General features: G+C 44.0%; 1 protein-coding gene across 6 annotated transcripts in view; it reads left to right on the top strand.

Annotated features, from left to right (window-relative positions):
• The window catches only part of GSG1L (GSG1 like), a 249,653-nt gene that overhangs the window by 169,927 nt on the left and 59,109 nt on the right, over positions 1–20,617 (top strand). For all 6 annotated transcript variants that reach the window (XM_029057523.2, XM_029057526.2, XM_029057527.2 and 3 more), the window contains 2 exons: positions 36–147; positions 4,321–4,488. In XM_029057523.2, coding sequence (XP_028913356.1) covers positions 36–147; positions 4,321–4,488 — 280 coding nt within the window. The remainder of the gene's footprint in view (positions 1–35; positions 148–4,320; positions 4,489–20,617) is intronic.

Here is a 20,617-nt window from a genome sequence, read left to right on the forward strand (position 1 = left end):
TATGTCGACCAAACATATTACTTCCTGCCCCACAGGTCTACTGGGAATGGTGGCTCATATGATGTACACTCAAGTTTTCCAAGTTACCGTCAGCCTTGGACCTGAAGACTGGAGACCACATTCATGGGACTACGGATGGTCCTTCTGGTATGCAGCGTTTACTCTGAGTTCACTTACGCTGTATTTTATTCCTGCGTATTTGTTCATGCGGTTTCAAAACTGTAGCTGAGACCAGGAAGACGGATTCACATTCCCTGCCAGTGGTGCCAAGAGAAAGCAAAATAGATTGGGAGGACCAGCAGACAGCTGTCTCCTCACATCCTCATTTAGTCGTATCATTTCTCTTGCAGGAAGGGACACCTTTGCCTAGGGAAAATGATTGAAAAAATGTTGGAAAAACAGTTTCGATACCAGTTGTCTGATGTCCTGGAACTTTTCCGTCTGGTTTCAAGAAGACTTGTTGATGTTAGTGACAGAATCCGATTCCATTAGTGATGAATGTAAAAGGCTTGTGCGCATTCAGTGCTCCTCTCTTACATTTAGTTCGGCTCATCACTAACTTATTTTGACTTGAGGTGCCTGACAGGAGAGAAAGCAGAAATGTGGCTGCTATTCCATTTCTGCCTTTCAGTGAGGATCCTGAAGGTGGATTTAGACAAGTCCTCATCCTTCTAGCAGACTGGCATGTTAGGGGCCTGTCAGGGCTCCATTAGGTCATCCTTCTTGCTTAACATGTATGTGGGGCCATTTGTCAAGATTAAGGGCTTTAAAAGTCATAAATATCTTGAGAAGGATTGGCCTAAAGTAGGATAAAAATGAAACCTGAAGAGTTTCGCAAAGAGATTTATGGAAATGTGTGAGTGCTAGGGAAATGAGTATGTGCATGGTGTGATGAGAAAGAGGAGGTGTATTTTAAAGGAGGAAAACCCCCAAATTCTGAGATTAAATTAGAACAGGAGTAAAGAAAAACAAATGAAGCATCTACTGAAGAGTGCTCCAACATCACAGCGAGGGAACCTTGAGGGTTGTGGTTCTGACTGGGTTATGAAAGATCTCTACATTGGAGATGGCTTCTGGGCATCTCAGCCGTGGTTCTGGGCAGAGTCCGAGGAGGAGGATATCTTCATGGAAAGGCTCCGTAAAGCCTGGGGGCTCTAGAAGTTGCCCCCAGGAGAGGGCTCTTGCACTTTCATCAGCCTTGCAAAGTTATAGCAATCAATCAGTGGCATTTATTGAGTGTTTGCTGTGTGCAGAGCACTGTACTAAATGCTTGGGAGACTACGATACAAGAGAGTTGGTAGACAGTCTGCTCCCAAAGAGTTTACAGTCTAAAAGGGGAGAAATACATTAAAATAAAATCAGCCCTCAAAATTGTAACAGTATTACTCAATTTCCCCTCCTGTGGTAGGTGATTTTGGATCCTGCACTGAGGACATGGGGTCGCTTCACGCCACAGTAATCATAATGACCTACTGCAATACTCCTTCATATGTGGACATCAGCAGATAATATTCCATAGGAAATTTATCACTCCCTAGCATCATATTTTTACAGTCAGGGTGGGAATGCATCTGCTTTTTTTTTTCGGTATTTGTTAAGAGTTTACTATTACTGTCAGGCAGTCAATCATATTTAGTGAGTGCTTACTGTGTGCAGAGCACTGTACTAAGTGCTTGGGAGCGAATAATGTAAGACATTCCCTGCCCACAATGAACTTACAGTCTAGTCACTGTACTAAGCGCTGGGGTAGATAGATACAAGCTACTCAGGTTGGATATAGTCTATATCCCACATGGGGCTCACAGTCTTAATCCCTATTTTACAGATGAGGTAACGGAAGCACAAGGAAGTAAAGTGACTTGCCCAGGGTCACAAAGTGGATGAGTGGCAGAGCTGGGATTAGAACCCAGGTCTTTCTGACTCCCAGACCCGTGCTCTATCCACCAGGCCGTGCTGCTTGTGTATTATATACCCCAGCGTGCAACTGGGAAATTAATGTCTCTGCTCTGGCTCCTGCCACTGATCACTTCTTGTCATGTAATAGCGCTAAACTGGTAGAGTTGATGATAGCATTTGGTAAGTGCTTACTATGTGTCAAACACTGTAAGTACTGGGGTAGAAATAAGATGATCAGCTCCCACAAAGGGTTCGCAGTCTAAGTAGGAGGGAGAACAGGTATCGAATCTCCATTTTGCACATGGAGGAACTGAGGCCCAGAGAAGCGAAGCGACCCGCCCAAGGTCACGAAGCAGGCAAGTGGCAGAATCGGAATTGGAACCCAGGTCCTCTAACTCCCAGGCCCGTGTCATTTCCACTAGACCAAGCTGCTTTACAGACTTGTGCTGAGACTAGTGAGAGCTCCCTAATCAGAGTTGATATGGTAGCTCAGGTCACATCTTGCCTAAGCATGAGAATTTGACAATTTGGGACTTGCTCCTTGGGAACCGGGGACCTAGTATAATCCAGCATTTACACGGATTGTCCTTGACACGGTACTCCCAACATTATTATTAATTCCCACTTTGCCAGTGGCTACTGGGACAGAGGAATTAAGTCTTCCAAGAGTGGTACCCCTCTCATCTTTCCATTCTCCCCTCCCTTTGTTGCCTCTGCCTTTGCTGAATCCTATTTCTGTGTTAAGCCCAATATATTCCCCCTCTCCTTGCTTTCTGGCTTTCCTGCTTTTCAAACACCAATCTTCCTGGAGCAGGTTTGGCTGCCTTCCTTTGCTGTTGATATCTCCGTTTTCCCAGCTCAAAGCCACATCTCAAAAAGGGACTCCTGCAAGTTGCTTCTGAAAATGTGTGTTGATCTTATTAGCCAACTCACAGAATTAAAGTCGGGAGGATTTTTTTCTTTTTCAGACAGTTAGTGGAGTCTCCTATAAAAGTCAAGGCCCTATTAAAGCATTTTGAAACAGTTCTGTTTGCAGTTCCTGTCTCATACAAGGCTATGCAATTAGCAATGATGTGTTTTATCTGATTCATCTCCCTGGAGGCCAGCAAAAGTTGTCCTCCTCGCTTCGTAGAAGGAAACCAAAGACTGTCATTTGCTCCAGGATGCACTGCAAATCAGGGCACCTCAGCCTGGGGGAGTGTGGAACGCTTGACCCCTCAGTTCTGGGAGTTCATGGCATTATCTCCTGTGCTTAACTTTATTTTATCTTCCTGGTATAGAGAAAACACATTTGTTGGCCATTTCAGAACAAAAGGATGACTCATCTATCTTCATCATTGCTGCAGCCAGGCCTGAGAGCAGTCAGAGCTCCAGTTACGGGCTTCCTTGGCCAAGCCAGCCTAACACAGTAGTGGGTGAGGACATCGAGCCCAAAGGAGATGGATAGGGGCTTCTTCAGGTAGTTTGTTATTAAAAGGGAAACGTGCCATACATAGAACAAAGCAAAAGAAGTGTAATGAGGAGTTGAAGATTACATTTTGGTTTCCATGCCCAGGAACAAAGGAAGATTCCCCAGCAGTGAGAAGGAAGTTAATCGTACAAGCTTTAAACCTTTAGGGGAAGATGAGTAACTCCATCTTAGTCACCCTTAGCTTGAGCTTTTCCATCTTAGTCACCCTTAGCTTGAGCTTTTGTTTTTTGTTTTGGGGTTTTTTTGTGGTATTTGTTTAGTGCTTACTATGTACCAGGCACTGTACTAAGTGGTGGGGTAGATACCAGCTAATCATGTTGGACTCAATCCAGGTCCCACATGGAGCTCACCGTTTTAACCCCATTTTACAGATGAAATAACTGAGGCACAGAGAAGTTAAGTGAGCTGCTCAAGGTCACACAGCAGACAAATGACGAACTATTGGTGGGATGTCCAACCGAAGAAGCCCTGTAGACAAAGAGCAAATGAGGGATGCACGGTCAATTTTTGAACATGGAGACTTGGGTACGACATAGATTCGGACCGTAGCAAAGCTCAGGGATTGTTAACTTCAAGGTCATCAGCAGCCTCATCAGAATAACATAATGATTCTTATTATTTCTAGAAGCAGCAGGGCATAGTGGATAGAGCGTGGGCCTGGGAGAAGGTTATGGGATCTTATCCCATCTCCACCACTTTCTGCTGTGTGACCTTGGGCAAGTCACTTCTCGTCTCCGGGCCAGTTACTTCATCTGTAAAATGGGGACTGAGACCATGATAGAGGCTGCATCCAACCCGATTTGCATGTATCTCTTGCAGTGTTTGGTACAGTGCCTGGCACAGAGTAAGCACCTAACAAATACCACAATTATTATCGTTACCATGATACCAGTGTTGCGCTGATGTCTACCCTTCTGTCTTAATCTCATCTTCAGCAATTTTTCTTTCTGCAGCCTGGCGTGGGGCTCCTTCACGTGCTGTATGGCAGCCTCAGTCACCACCCTGAACTCTTACACCAAGACTGTTATCGAGTTCCGACACAAGCGCAAGATCTTTGAACAGGGCTTCCGGGAGGAACAGACCTTCATAGACCCTGAGGCTATAAAGTACTTCCGGGAAAGGTCAGTGCAGTTATGTCCTGGTTCAGGGCAGGTTTGGGGGATGCGGTTGCTCTCATGGGAACTCTGGGTTAGCCTTAGATCCACCTCTTGGGGACGTGGGTAAGTCCCCGGAGAAGTGCAACGTTGATCGTCTTCCTTCCCGTTAAGCTTTATGACATCTCCTGTACCTTTTTTGTCACATTAGAACAAACTGACTTAGCCAAGCCACTTTTCCTTTCAGGTGGGCCTGTATGGAAGAATTTAGTGACAGACTAAGTTAAAAAGTGGCAGGTTTCTTCCCTCATTTGAGAGTTTCAGTATGTTGAAGTTCATCTGAAAATGGGACAATTGCATCACATTTTGTTTTTCCGTCAAGTATTCAGAAGGTTCAGTGCTTATGAAACGATGAAATATGTGAAAAGGAGACAGCAAATACAACGACCAAGTTCTCCGAGGACTCAGTGATTTCTTTTAAACATAATTTTTTGAAGGAGAATCTGTCTCGAGCCTGAATCTGAAAGGAACACGCTTAACAATGAGTGCCAACCTAACATGAGCAACATTTGCTCCATAGAGATAAAATTACCATTTTTGTAGCCACCTAGCAGAGTATCACCTGTGAGCCTGCATTTAAGGTTTTCCATCTCCCAGTGCAGACCCCCTATTTCCATCCCCTATTGGGTGCTCTCATTTTGAACTGGAAATCAATCAATCACATTTATTGAGTGCTTACCGTGTGCAGAGCTCTGTACTAAGCATTTGGGAGAGTACAAAATAAAAGTTAAAGGCTTACAGTCTAGAGAGGAGTGACAGGCATTCATAAAAATAAATAAATTACAGCTACGGACATAAGTTCTGTGGGTTTGAAGGTGGGGTGAATAAAGGGCACAAATCCAAGAGCAAGAACAGTGCAGAAGAGAGTGGGAGAAAGGAGATGAGCTTTTAATAAAGCTTGGAAGGTCAGTCGAGTGATCATCTGTTGAATATTGAAGGGAAAGGGAGTTCCAGACCACAGGCAGGATGTGGGAAAGGGGTTGGCGGTGAGGTCGGTGATATCGAGGTACGGTGAGTAGAGTGGCATTAGAGGAGTGAAGTATGCAGAAGGAGGTCACTGGTGACCTTAAATAGGGCCGGTTCCATGGAGTGGAGAGGGCGGAAACCAGATTGTAGAAAATTACGAGGGGAATTGGAGGAGAAGTGGAGGTAGTGGGTGTAGAAAACATTCAAGGAGTTTGGAGAGGAACGGTAGGAAGGAGGTGGGGTGATAACTGGAAGATGCCAGGGGTGGGGATGGGTGGGTCAAGGGAGGGTTTTTTAAGGATAGAGGATATGTGAGCGTTCTTAAAAGTAGTGGGAAGGAGCCATTGGAAAGTGAGTGGTTGAAGATGGAGTCCAGGGAGGGGGCAGTTCCTTTGATGAGGTAAGAAAGGGTGGGGTCAGGAACACAGGCAAGCATAGTATAATTAGAACGAAGGTGGGAGATCTCTTCTTGAGATACTCCTGGGAAGGATGGGAGTCAAAGAAGAAGGGACTGTAGAGAAGCAGGGGAGATTTTAGAGAGTCATACCTAGTAATTTCAATTTTGTTGATGAAGTACACTGTTGAAGGTCACAGGGGCAAGAGATGAGGTGGGTCAGGGATATAAGGAGGGAGTTAAAAGTCTGAAATAGCTGTCATGGGCAGTGAGCATGGGAGTTGATGAGGCTGAAGAAATACTGTTGCCTGAAGGATGAGAGGGCAGAATTAAACCAGGTGAGGATAAACTTAAAATGGATGATCTTCAGTTGGAAATAGCTTACATCCAATTGGAAAGAATTTCTAATCCAGATAGCAGGATTAGGCCTTCTCTTCCGCCTGTGATAAGGGACATGTAGATGGAAAGAAGGGGAAAGAGGATGAGCAGAATCACCAGCACCTCTAAGCAGCGTGGCTCAGTGGAAAGAACCCAGGCTTGGGAGTCAGAGATCATGGGTTCAAATCCCAGCTCAGCCGCTTGTCAGCTGTGTGACTTTGGGCAAGTCACTTCACTTCTCTCTGCCTCAGTCACCACATCTGTAAAATGGGGATTAAAGCTTTAAGCCCCATGTGGGACAACCTGATGACCTTGTATCTTGATGACCTTGTATGACCTTGAGAAGCAGCGTGGCACAGTGGAAAGAGCACGGGCTTTGGAGTCAGGGCTCATGAGTTTGAATCCCAGCTCTGCCACTTGTCAGCTGTGTGACTGTGGGCAAGTCACTTCACTTCTCTGTGCCTCAGTTCCCTCATCTGTAAAATGGGGATTAAGACTGTGAGCCCCACGTGGGACGACCTGATTCCCCTGTGTTTACCCCAGCGCTTAGAACAGTGCTCTGCTTAACAAATACCAACATTATTATTATTATCTACCCCAGTGCTTAGAACAGTGCTTGGCACATAGTACGCGCTTAACAAATACCATCATTATTACATTATTATTATTATTATTAAGCAATCAGTCAGATTCCTAGATTGATTGATGAGTTGGGAGGGCAAGGACAGGTGGGGCACAGGACTCTCTTTCCTGGTAAAAATGCCCCGCCTGCATTTTTCAAAACTGATATTTCTGAGCCATACAATGTTCAATTATGGCAAAAACAACTAGGGCAAACCCTCCAATATAAGGAAGGGAAAAAGTCAAATACCATTAGCCTCATCATTTGGAGCAACTGTGTTGCAGTTGTTTTTTTAATGGTATTTGTTAAGCACCGATACGTGTCAAGCACTGTTCTAAGCACTTGGGTGGTGACAAGATAATTAGGTTGGGCAGTCACTGTTGCACATGGGGCTCACAGTCTTAAACCCCATTTTACAATGAGATAAATGAGGCACAGAGAAGTTAAGTGACTTACCCAAGACCATGCAGCGGACAAGCGAGAAGCAGTGTGGCCTACTGGAAAGAGCACTGGTCTGGGAGTCAGAGGAGCTGTGTTCTAATTCTATCCCCGCTTCTTTGCCTGCTATGTGACTTGGGGCAAGTCACTTCACTTCTCTGAGCCTCAGTTTCCTCATCTTTAAAATGAGGGTTCAATTCTGCTCCCCCTCCTACTTAGACTGTGGGCCCCATGTGGGACAGGGACTGTGTCCAACCTGATTAACCTGTCACTACCCAAATGCTTAGAACAGTGCTTGACACCTATCAGTGCTTAACAAATGCCATTATCATCTTAAAGTGGTGGAGCCCGATTTCTAAGAAAAATCTAAGCCCTGTCGCTGCAGACGTGATGGGCTAGCTTGATGTCCTTGGGCATGACGGTCACTCTCTTGGCATAGATGGTGCACTTGGCAGGCAGCTTTAGTTGCCTGCTCTTTATGTGGAACCTTACCACTGGTGGATTTGCGGATAGTCTGCTCGGTTTGGGCCGTCTTTCACAACTGCTTTGCGATAAGAGTAGAGACTTGTCTAAGCTAGTTCTTAAAGTCACGTTCTCCTTTCCCTTACAGCATGGCTTTCTATGTTTCTTCAACCCACTGAAGCTTGAAGGTGGTGGGTTCAAAAGAAATGGAAAGACTTTTTTTTTTTAATAGATTGGCAAGCATTTGGAAGTATTTCCACAAGAAGTTGATAAATCATGGAAGAGAAGCTTAAAATCAGTTATTGGAAGGAAATCAGCATAGATAGATAAAGCAGCAGAACCAAGGTTCTGATCCCAGCTTTGATAGGGCATGCTGTGGGAACCTGGGCTACTTAATAATGTTGGTATTTGTTAAGCGCTTACTATGTGCCGAGCACTGTTCTAAGCGCTGGGGTAGACATAGGGGAATCAGGTTGTCCCACGTGGGGCTCACAGTCTTAATCCCCATTTTACAGATGAGGGAACTGAGGCGCAGAGAAGTGAAGTGACTTGCCCACAGTCACACAGCCGACAAGTGGCAGAGCTGGGATTCGAACTCATGAGCCCTGACTCCAAAGCCCGTGCTCTTTCCACTGAGCCACGCTGCTTCTGCTCTCTGTGCTTGGGTTTCCTACTCTGTAAAATAGGGACAAGATGCGTGCTCTCCCTATCTCTTCAATTGTGAGTCCATGAGTGACAAGGATTGTGTTTAATCTTATTACCCTGGGGGTTTTTTTTATATGTATATATACACACACACATATATATATATATATATATATATATATGGTAAGAACTTAAAAATACCATGATAATGTTCATTATTAAAGGTGGGAATGTTAGAAATAATAATAATAATCATGGGTTTTTTGTAAGTGCTTACTATGTCCCAAATACTGTTCTAAGAGCTGGGGTTGATACAAGGTAATCAGGTTGTCCCACTTGGGGCTCACAGTCTTAATCCCCTTTTCACAGATGAAGTAACTGAGGCACAGAGAAGTTATGTGGCTTGCCCAAGGTCACACAGCAGACAAGTGGCGGAGGTGGGATTAGAACCCACGTCCCCTGACTCCCAAGCCCACTAATCCATGCTGCTTATCTAGCAGAAATCTCAAGCCAGAATAAATACACGCTGTTCAGAGGTCCATAATGGGTTTTTAAAGGGGAAAATTAGAATTATTAGATGGTATATCCATAAATACAAAAATAGAAGTCAAGTTGGGCTGGAAGGAACATTCATCTCATTCAGTTAAATTGTCTTTTTAATTTTTCTTATGTTCTAATCCATGTTGTTTGGTTTTATGTTCTTTCTGAAGTATATAGCCACCTAAGGCATTATTTGATGTTTTTTGGATTGGTAAAGTCTAGCAGAACGCAGGAACATTGTCTGACGTGATCCCCAAACAGAAGAAAAACACCCTGGACAGCACCTACTGCCTTAAATAGATACCTGGGCAAACAAAATGCAAAGTAGAAGTTTTCCATTTTGTTTTCAAGTGGAAAATACTCATGAAATCCTTAAGTCTGTTTCTCTTTCCCCCATGGCATCTCTTCTCAAGTATAAAATAAATCCTATTCATATTTAGGTTTAAAGGATGAGATGCTTCTTTGACTGGGAAATCCTCTGGATCCAAGGTTAGAAAATTTCACTGGATAGGGACTCCACCTTTCGGTAGCATTCCTAATACAGATTTGCTTTGTAAGTCTGTGAACCTGGAGGAAAGGCTCAGAATGAGGAGAAGCAACGTGGCCTAGTGGAAAGAGCACAGGCCTGGGAGAGAGAGAAGACCTGGGTTCTAATCCCTGTTCTGTCACTTGCTGTGGCACCTTGGGCAAGCCACTTAGCTTCTCTGTGCCTCAGTTTCCTCTGGGGGTTTAATACCTGGTCTCCCTCCTACTTGGAAGATAAGGAGGTTGGATGGAATCCCTATCCCCCATGGGGTTCCCCGTCTATCTGCCCCAGTGCTTAGTACAGTGCTCTGCACACAGTAAGCACTCAATAAATATGATTGAATGGAATCCAGTGCTTGGCATAGAGTTCATGTGCTTAACAATACCACAACCAATTACCATTACTTTTAATTGGGGCCTCAAAACCGGGGCCACAAAGCAGGAATGCCAGCAGGCCTCCAAGAAGGTAATTTTATATTATACCATTCATTTCTTTCTGTTTGTGAAATCTCACTGAAACCACTAACAAACCAGTTCTTAACTTAGTCACTTCTCTGGGGGAAAACAATGAAATCTGGATTGGAACTAATCCTGGCTCCACCACCTGTCAGCTGGGTGACTTCGGGCAAGTCACTTAACTTCTCGGTGCTTCAGTTACCTCATCTGTAAAATGGGGTTTAAGACTGTGAGCCTCAAGTGGGATAACCTGATTGCCCTGTATCTACCCCAGCACTTAGAACAGTGCTCAGCATGTAGTAAGCACTTAACAAATACCAACATTATTATTTTTAGTATTAACTAGTGGTGCAACTATTTCTAATTCTGAATAGCAAAATAGAAGGAAGTTATGTGTGGTATTTAGAGGCCCTTTACGATCTAGTTCACTGAGGAATGAAGATTAGAGTTGGGCTCTACCTTCTGCAGGAATTGAGGGTGTCATGCAGGCTCTGGTGACAGTTGGAGAGCCCGTTGTCAGGTAGGGATTGTCTCTGTTGCTGAATTGTTCTTTCCAAGTGCTCAGTACAGTGCTCTGCACACAGTACGTGCTCAATAAATACAACTGAATGAATTTGAGGGTTTCTCTTCTTCCCCCTCTAATTGTAGTTATCTTTTAGGTTGCACATAGCAACTACAAGCTCTCTGTATTCCCTTAAACCAGAAGCTCAGTTGTGATTGTACATTCCAAGCACATAGTACAGTGCTCTGCACATAGTAAGTGCTCAATAAATGCTACTGAATGAATGACTCTCCATGAACCAATGCCCAAAACAAGAAATGGCAGGGCAACAGACACACATTACACCCAACTGGCTACCAATTAAATTATGGAAGCTCCCTTGTTGATCTTTCCAAGCTGGACAGGGTCTCATTCAGGGCAATATGATGATAATAATAATAATAATAGTATTTCTGAAGCACTTACTAAGTGCCAAGCACGGTTCTAAGCACTGAGCACAGTCCTCTGGGAGTCCCATCTGGACTGTAAACTCACCTCTAGACTGTAAGCTCGTTATAGGCAAGGAACGTATCTGCTAATTCTTCTGTATTTTACTCTCCCAAGCGCTCAGTACAGGGCTCAGCACATAGAAGGCACTCAATACCATTGATTGCTTGCTTTGGGGATCTACTATGTTCTCTGAGGAAACTTCTTTTGCTTAGCAGCATCCTTAGAATTACCCCTTGCTGTTAGGTACCTGCATGTTTAGCAAGGCAAAATCCAGAGCTGTGGTCTCCGCCCCAACTTGCATTTCCCTCTAAAAATGCACCTGATCCAACGGCAGCACGCTGAGGATTTTCCGGCCAAACATCAATCAATCAGTGGCATCTATTGAGCGCTTACAGTGTGCAGAGCACTGTACTAAGAGTTTGGGAGAGTACACTGTAATAGAGTGGAGCTGGCCCCATGCCCAGAAACCAGCTCCATAGGGAAAATGGTGAGGTGAGCAAATGGTGCTGGGGGAGCCGGAGAGAACCCCGAGAGCAGCGGAGTCACAGCTCCAGCCGAGCCACCCTCCTCTTCTGACAGACGTGTGCCAAGTCATGTAAACTGGCTCAGTCATTTTAAAAAATCCTTTGCCTGGATGAAGTTTTCTGAATCTGCATGCCTGGAGGGGGCCACCCCACCACATAAAAAAACAACAATAATAATGATAATTATGGCATTTTTAAGCACTTCCTTTGTTCCAAATACTGTTCTAAGCGCTGGGGTGGATACAAGTTAAACAGGTTGGACAGGATCCTTGTCCCATGTGGAATTTATTCTCTTAATCCCCACTTTACAGGTGAGGTAACTGAGGCCCAGAGAAGTTACTTAACTTGCCCAAGGTCACACAGCAGACGTAGCAGAGCCAGAATTAGAACCCAGGTCTTTCTGACTCACAGGCCCTTGCTCTGTCCACTAAGCCACACTGCTAAATGTCACTTAGAGCACCAGCACACCACAATTGAGTCCCTGAGGCTGTGTTTCCCTATGAGAGGTGAAAATCGACATTTCCTTACTTCCCCACTGCCTTTGTGAATTCTGGTTGTTTCAGCAACCTCTCCCAGACTTGCCAGTTCTCTCCAAATTTGGGTGGCCAGGAGCAAGACACCCCCAGCCTCAACCCTCACGTCCCTACAGTCCTGTCACCAGCTTCACCAGCTAGACTCTGGGATTTTCCTGAAACCACCGGTAGGGCCAGGGCCAGGGTAGAAGCTGTAAGTTAGCTGTCCATCAGTGCTGATGTCACAGTTCCCTGGGCAAACTACTGTTCTCGGCTCCAAAAAACCATTTTTGCCAACACAATAATTCCTTTTAGTGTTACCTTGGCAGTTAGCATTAAGCTTACTTTGGGCAGAATTGGAGGCAAAATTAATAGCCTCCTGTAAGATTTTCTTCAGAGAAAGCGCCTGATCCCCTGAAGATGCAGCCAGTGCGTGCGAGTGCTGTTTACCTCAGAGATATCCTGTGCTTAATGGGATGCCACAGAACGAGGCACACATCACAAAAGCCAGGGTTCATCCGTCTCTACTGGCATCAGGCAGTGGGCCTAGCCATTTCCCTTCACCAACTTCTAGATGCGTCTTCCTCATTAAATAATATTTTAGTGGGCAAGTGACTACATATTCCATAAGAAAGATGTAGGCTTCTGAAATGGTTGGTCCTTCTACTACTCCGGAATACGTGGCTTAGTGGATAGAGCATGGGCTTGGGAGTCAGAAGGTCATGGGTCCTAATCCCGGCTCCACCACTGGACTGCTGCGTGTCTTTGGGTAGATCACTTCACTTCTCTGTGCCTGTTACCTCTTCAGTAAAATGGGGATTAAGACTGTGAGCCCCACACGGGACAAAGGACTGTGTCCAATTCAATTTGCTTGTAAGCAGCCCAGTGTTTACTACAGTGCCTGGCACATAGTAAGTGCTTAACAAACACCATAATTACTGGAAGCAGCTTGCATAGTGGATAGAGCATGGGCCTGGGAGTCAGAAGGTGAAGGGTTCTTATCCCGGCTCTGCCGCTTATCTGCTGTTTGATCTTGATCAAGTCACTTCACTTCTCTGTGCCTCAGTTTCCTCATCTGTAAAATGGGGATTGAGACTGTGAGCCCCATGTGGGACAGGGACTCTATCCAACCCAATTTGCCTGTATCCATCCCAGCACTTAATACAGTGCTTGGCACTTAGTAAGCACTTAGCAAATACCACAGTCATTATTAACTTAGGGAAAATAGAAAGAACTCTTCCAAGGAATTGGCGACAATACTAGCTGTTGCTTAGCCTCTGGTTTTGAATGCCATTGGCCTCTTTCCACATAACCTCAGTACTCTTTTTCATTGCAAAATGAGAAAAAGGTGCCCAACCATCAATAACGCCTTAGTTTCCCTTAAAATAAAATCCCTGCCTCCCCATACCAGATGTGTAAATGCACTTTGTAATGCATGGATTATGGTCCCCAGATAATCACAGCATATGCTTTACTCTAGTCATTTCCATCTGCCTCCGTGGGATGTGTTTTCAGTACACTGGCATTGCACTTGATCACAATCTGAAATAATCACTCTTAACTATATGATAGACCCCTACCCCAACACACACAGTGATCCCTTCCCACTCAGATATATAACACAACTTCACCACCACCAGCTGCGGTCCTAAAGAACTTGGTGGGCTTTGATGCTGAGGTCTGCTCATTTTATTTCAAGGAAGCACTCCACCCACTGCCAAGCAATCGCAGAAGGAAAGAGGGAAGAACGAGGGAAAGAAGGGTTGAGAGAAAATGCCACCCTCAGCCCTTTCACTGAAAGCTAGTGGCCATTCTAATCCTGACATGTCCATGACTACCATCAGAACTGGTGGTGATGGTTGCCAATTGGAAGCACCAGGGGATTTTTAGTTAGAAGCCAGTCAATCGCAGCTGTGGTGCCAGCCAAGTGACCGGCCTGGGAGTCAGAGTGCTGGATTTTAATCCCAGTTTGGCCACTTGCCTGCTGTGGACCTTAGGCAAGTCGCTTAACTCCTCTGCCTCAGTTTCCTTATCTGTAAAATGAACTGACAGTAAACATTTAGCCCGAAACTTTGTGTAGTGCTTGTCACAGAGTAAGTACTTAAGAAATACCTCCATTATTATACCCCGGCCTACTCAGAAGGGAAAAATGCTGGCTCACCTGAGTTTAGAAGATGGAAAATCCATGTCTGGGCAGTCTCTATGGCCAAGGGAGGAAAACAGTTAGTTGAGGAGTGTTCTAAGCAAAACTATTTTTTTTTTTGTAACGTTGGAAAATAGTGTTGATAAAGGTCTCTGCATTAAAAGAAGAAGATCTTTGGGGTTTTAAAGAGAGGCAATTGGAATAGAAAAGTTGATAATGCTAAATGTGATAAGGCTGGAGGTTCTGTTGGATAGGGAGAACAGGGTGGATACACTGAAGCAGCTACCTGAACTCGTACAGAATTCAATCGGGGAAGCAATTTATTTCCCAAGGAAGAAAAAAAAAAAGGGATGTAAAGGGGAGACACGGTTAAATAAATGGGGTTGGGGAATTCAATCATAAGATCATAGGGATGGATGAGAATAGGACTCTGCCTAAATCATCTCAGACCGATGGGTGTCGAAACAGTTTTTATTTCCATTTTCCTTTCCTGTTTGAAGTTGGTGAGTGATAGATGAAAATACTTAGTGTAGGATTTCTTATTGACTGCTTAAGCTACAGCCATCCAAAGCGAAAAGGGAGATCAGGGGTAAACCAAGCTAATGGAAATGGAATGTGCAAGTCTAAAAGGTTTTACCTGAAAGGAATTTTAGATTTCTTCTGTGTGACACCCTAGTGAAAAACTAAGGAAGAAGGGACTTAGGAGGATGAATGAAATAACATCCGCCAGGGCCTTTGAGCTCCTAGGAGAGAGATTTCCCGTCAACATCTCATCGGCCACTGTATCGTCACCATAGCTGCTGGATTAACGTATCCCCCGCGGAAGCGTCTGTCCCAGAATACGGTTCAGGAACACCACTGGCACGCCTCTCACCACAACCCTGCTGCAGGATCAGGGTGGCTCCTGGATGCTTGCCCTAGGGCTAGCTACTGGCCCCAGCCAGCGTGTCGCTTGTAAGACACCCACATTGGCAGAGCCCCCAAACCCCATGGCAGCAGGTAAGTTGCAGAACATCTGCGACATTTACATATTCATTGCAAAAAGCTATATTGATGCACCATTCAGGTTGAAAATCAATTATGCCCAAGTCAGGAAATGCCCAAGCGAAGGCTTCTGCAACAGCATTAAGTGGGCTATGTTGCATATGCTGCAGATTTTATGGCCTCACACTTATACACGTAAACAAGCATATATTACGGAATCACATTTAACAAGAAAAATGGGAATGGAAATACTCTCTGTGCACTGTAGTGAACTAATGCTGCTGCAGGAACATAAACTTGGCTATTTCTTGACTTCTGAGTGTTTAAAATCTGAGCATTAAGACTACGTTCACATTGTCTGGAGATTTAGCTTCCCTGTTTATCCAAGGGTAAAAATAAAAACCCTTCCCAGAGGCAGATTCCAGCCCTTTTGTTCTCCTCCCCTTATCCAGCGTATTATCAATCGCTGCAGCCCTTGCCTGGACTGGTTTTTAACTACGTGAACCTATACAACTGAGAAGAAAATTAACGCTTCATAACATCTGCAAAACACATTACTTACGCGTTTGTAATTTTTAAATTATCTGAAAGGTTCATCAAATTTTACTTCTCCTCCCCGCTAAGTACAGCTATGCAGCTTAGCCCGGGATTTTGGAAGCCCTTTTCCTACAAAAAGCCCAAAGCATTTCTGCCGACGCAACACCAACCCAGTTAGAAAGGCACTGTGAAGGGCTGTGAAATTAAAGTCGCTCTGACTGTCAGTCAAACTGAGGCAATATAAGAAGGTACCCGAGGGCCGTGAGCCCACAGCAGGGAGTGAACCAGAAGAGGGCAGGAAGGGGGAAACCTCCGTTCCTAATCCAACCAGGGAGACTTATGAAGGGTGGTGGGGATGGGCCCTGGGTCAAGACTCCAATGGCCTAGCCTGGGGACAAGGGAGCCCTAAGAATGGAGGGCAGGGGAGAACAAAATATTAATCCTTTCTGGTCGCCTCAGCTCCAGTTACTGCCGTGATATCTTGGCCAGACTGCCAGTCTGAGAGGGGATGCCGAACTGCAGGAACTGAGGCCTGGGGAAAATTAACCAGAACTGAACTGCACCCAAGTTTGACTGCGCCTCAATTCATTTGCCCTCACAAAATGGCTCTGAGGAGGGAACAGGCATTATTATTATTATCATTATGTCTTGTGTCTATTTTTATGGTACAAATGCTGAACTCTGGTATCAGCCATTGTTTTATGGAACTGAATTTGGATGTAAAAATATTGTTTTTACTTGCATAATTGCCACTACCGCATGATTTCCCCACCATCCCCTTTTTGAGAAGGTGATAAAAGATTCTTTTTGTAAGACGTGATAGCAGTGCCTGCCAGGATAGGAAGAGAAGGGTCAGAACGCGCTAACACCACAGATTCAGGTTCTCTCTGTGGGAGGGAGGTCTTGGAAACCCATAACTGTCTGCTGAGGTAGGAAGGGAAGAGAGTGGGGAATTAAATCACTGAGTGCCTGTTGTTTACAGCACTTAGGGGTGTGCAGTAGAAGAGATGCAGTCTTAACTGTCCACTTAACTTTCTCTTTCTTCTCTACTTTTCCCCTCTTTTTCCTTTTTTTTCCCCCTCCTACTCCTCTTATTTCTCAACTTAATTCTGGCTTGGGGGTTTCAAGTATATGGGACAATTTTGTGAGTAGATGCGGCATACACTTACTGGAGACATATCTTAAGGTTCTTGTTTTTTCTAACCGCCTTGCTTACTGTGGGGCAGGAAACAAGCATGGATTTTTAAAAAATTTTAAAATGTGAACTTGCTATAAAAAAAGCCTATTACTTATTAGTACCCGAAACAGAGGACTTGATTTTTAAAACCTGGCTTTTTTAACCTTTTTTCAAGTATTCCTCCAGGGCAGATTTGAGCAATGTGTCTAGGGCAGGGAATATGTCTGCTTATTGTTGTACTCTCCCAAGTACTTAGTACAGTACTCTGCACACAGTAAGTGTTCAATAAATACGACAGTGTATGACACACTCACTGAACCCTTGTATTGAAACTGTTGAGCTATGGACCTGGATTTTTAATTTCCTCTTTAATAGTAGATATTTTAGTTTTTTGTGGTTGTCCCATTATTTAAGGGCCTGGGGTCTAGTAATTCAAGGGAATTTCTGGTGATGTGTTGTTCTCTGATACACGAACAGAAATCCCCCGGCATGCAGTTCCAGGATTTTCCGATTCCCAGACACAATGATTTGTGTGCCCTCTTCCCTTCCTTCCACACCACCACCACTGTATTCACAGGAGCGCAGATTGAGTCTGCTCCCTACATTCTCTTTGTACAGAATTGAAAGGACCTAAGGAGTTATCTGATCTAGCCCCTTCCATTCAACGAAAATTCTGAATTACAAACCAAGCCTAGTGGAAAGAACATGGGTCTGAGAGGCACAGGATCTGGGTTCTAATCCTGGATCTACCATTGCCTGATAGGTGACCTTGGGCAAATCAGGTAACTTCTCTGTGTCTCAGTTTCCTCGTCTGTAAATTGGGAATTAAATGACTGTTCTCCTTTCCTCACAGACTGAGTTCCATGTAGGGCAGGAACTGTTTCCAAACTGATTTTAATAATGTTGATATTTGTTAAGCGCTTACTATGGGCAGAGCACTGTTCTAAGCGATGGGGTAGACACGGGGGTATCAGGTTGTCCCATGTGGGGCTCACAGTCTTAATCCCCATTTTACAGATGAGGTAACTGAGGCACAGAGAAGTTAAGTGACTTGCCCACAGTCACACAGCTGACAAGTGGCAGAGCCAGAATTCAAACCCAGGACCTCTGACTCCAAAACCCGTGCTTTTTCCACTGAGCCACGCTGCTTTATACCTACCCTTAGTAGAATGCTTGGCACATAGTAAACACTCAACTACCACTATTATTATTATTATTATTATTATTATAAGCACAACGCTGTTTCTGTTTTACAAGTGCAGTGTCAAAAAGAAGAAGGAAACCAGTAACATGTGTGGCCAGGGCAAGGTAGAGGTTTCATTCATTCAGTCGTATTTATTAAGTGCTTACTGTGTCATGACACTGTACTTAAGCGCTTGGGAAATTAGAGAAGCAGTGTAGCTCAGTGGAAGGAGCCTGGGCTTGGGAGTCAGAGGTCATGGGTTTGAATCCTGGCTCTGCCACTTGTCAGCTGTATGACTGTGGGCAAGTCACTTCACTTCTCTGGGCCTCAGTTACCTCACCTGTAAAATGGGGATTAAGACTGTGAGCCCCATGTGGGACAACCTGATTACCCTGTATCTACCCCAGCGCTTAGAACAGTGCTCTGCACATAGTAAGCGCTTAACAAATACCAACATTATTATTAATACAATACAATAAACAGTGACATTCCCTGCCCACATTGAGCTCACAGTCTAGAGGTCAATCTCTATCATTTCAGAAGGGCATCAATGGGCAGGGATTGTCTCTATCTGTTGCTGAATTGTACATTCAAAGGGCTTAGTCCAGTGCTTTGCACATAGAAAGCGCTCAATAAATACTACTGAATGAATGAATATCAGGACAACCAGTGGAGGAAATGAATAAGTAATCTGCTGTGTTTAAACAAAGCAATTACTGAGTACACTGAGAAGCAGCATGGCCTAGTATTCCCTAGAGCACGGGCCTGGAAGTCAGAAGGTCTGTGTTCTAATCCCACTCCCCTACTTCATAGAAAGAAGGTCTACGCTATGGGATAGTTTTAGCTGATGCCTGTTTGAGGGGAGGAAGAGTTAAGATGGGTGGCAAAGCCCTTCTGAACCATTTTCCATCAGTGGTAAATATTGAGTGCTTACTGTGTGCAGAACACGGCACTAAGCACTTGGAAGAGTACCATACAACCAAGTTGGTGGACATGTTCCCTGTCCACAAGATGCTTACTGTCTACAGTCTTTTTCCATTTCTTTCCCTTGGATTATATTCTGGAATTGTGGATGCTCTATTATGGGCCCCTTTTTATTCTGAAAACAAGATCATCCAGTTAACAAAAATGAAGAAAATAAATACAGGCAGCTCGTAATAGAGTTTTCAAAAAGAGCCACTAAGAAAAACCATGTAAGGTAATTCTTTGTTTGTTTGACCACAAATGAAATCAGCAGGACCAAATGAGGAAGCACTATAGAGCTGTATTGAAATTAGGTAATGAACAAATTGAACTACTTAGCCATAATTTTTTCAAAGTCATTTTGACTAGGGAGCTAGAATTAGTTTAGTGGGTATGTTGTTTCTTTGACATGTTGGCTTTTTCCAAAAATTCCCAAAAAGGAAAAGAATGATTCTAGAAATCATCATTGCTTAAGCAGAGACAAAGGGAAAGTGAAATAAGAAGGTAGAAGGATACTGATATAACCTCTGAAAATGTAGTTGTTTCAGACCCTTTGGAAAATAGCTGAGTTCACCTCCCTTCTTATTCTACCCTACTTCAGCCAGAGGAAATTTCTAGTTCTTATAGACTGAGTCCTACCAGAGGATGAAATTATTTGGGGGCAAATGTCCAAATATTCTGAGTTTGGGGAAGAAAGATGCTATATACATTTTCTGTAATTTGTTACTGATTATCATTATTGTTATTATTATTACCATCATCATTTTGAGAACAGTAGAATCTCGTGGTGAACAAATTCACCAGGGTATTTTAGCCAGGAATGATCAAGCCATTACTTGTAGGGTAGATAGCTGTGTGACTGTGGGCAAGTCACTTCACCTCTCTGTGCCTCAGTCACCTCATCTGTAAAATGGGGATTAAGACTGTGCACCTCATATGGGACAACCTGATTACCATGTATCTACCCCAGCGCTTAGAACAGTGCTCTGCACATAGTAAGCGCTTAACAAATACCAACATTATTATTATTATTATCTTTCCAGGAGGCAGTCACATTTGTGATCATACATTCATACATAGATGCAAATTATAAACAATTTCTAAGATAATTAGCAACCTAATATATTATCTCTGCACTTGAATGAAAGAAAAATAAAAATAATGGTAGCCCAAACTATTCATTTCCTGCAGGTACTCCTCCTGGGTGGGGCTTTTATGGGGATAGCGATGGTCATTCAAGTTTAGGGGAAGAAGGAAAAAATTGGAAAGGGTCATAGAGGACCCTTTTTATACACATTTTCATTTATTTTTTATATAAACTTTTCATAGAAAAATTTTTTTATATAAAAGCATGTTTATACACACTCTCACACACTTTCTCACTCTCACACTATCTCCCTCTCACCTAGACAAGAGTCAGTGTCATCTGCGAAAGAGAGATGCAGTAGAGATGCAGAGGTCGTGGGTTCTAATCCCGGCTCCGCCACTTGTCAGCTGTGTGACTTTGGGCAAGTCACTTATCTTCTCTGTGTCTCAGTTACCTCATCTGCAAAATAGGGATTAAGACTGTGAGCCCCTTGTATCTACCCCTACGCTTAGAACAGTGCTTGGCCCGTAGATAGCACTTAAACACCAGCACTATCATCATTATTATTA

Source organism: Ornithorhynchus anatinus, chromosome 2 (assembly GCF_004115215.2).
Source record: "Ornithorhynchus anatinus isolate Pmale09 chromosome 2, mOrnAna1.pri.v4, whole genome shotgun sequence".
In the NCBI taxonomy this organism is placed as follows: domain Eukaryota; kingdom Metazoa; phylum Chordata; class Mammalia; order Monotremata; family Ornithorhynchidae; genus Ornithorhynchus; species Ornithorhynchus anatinus.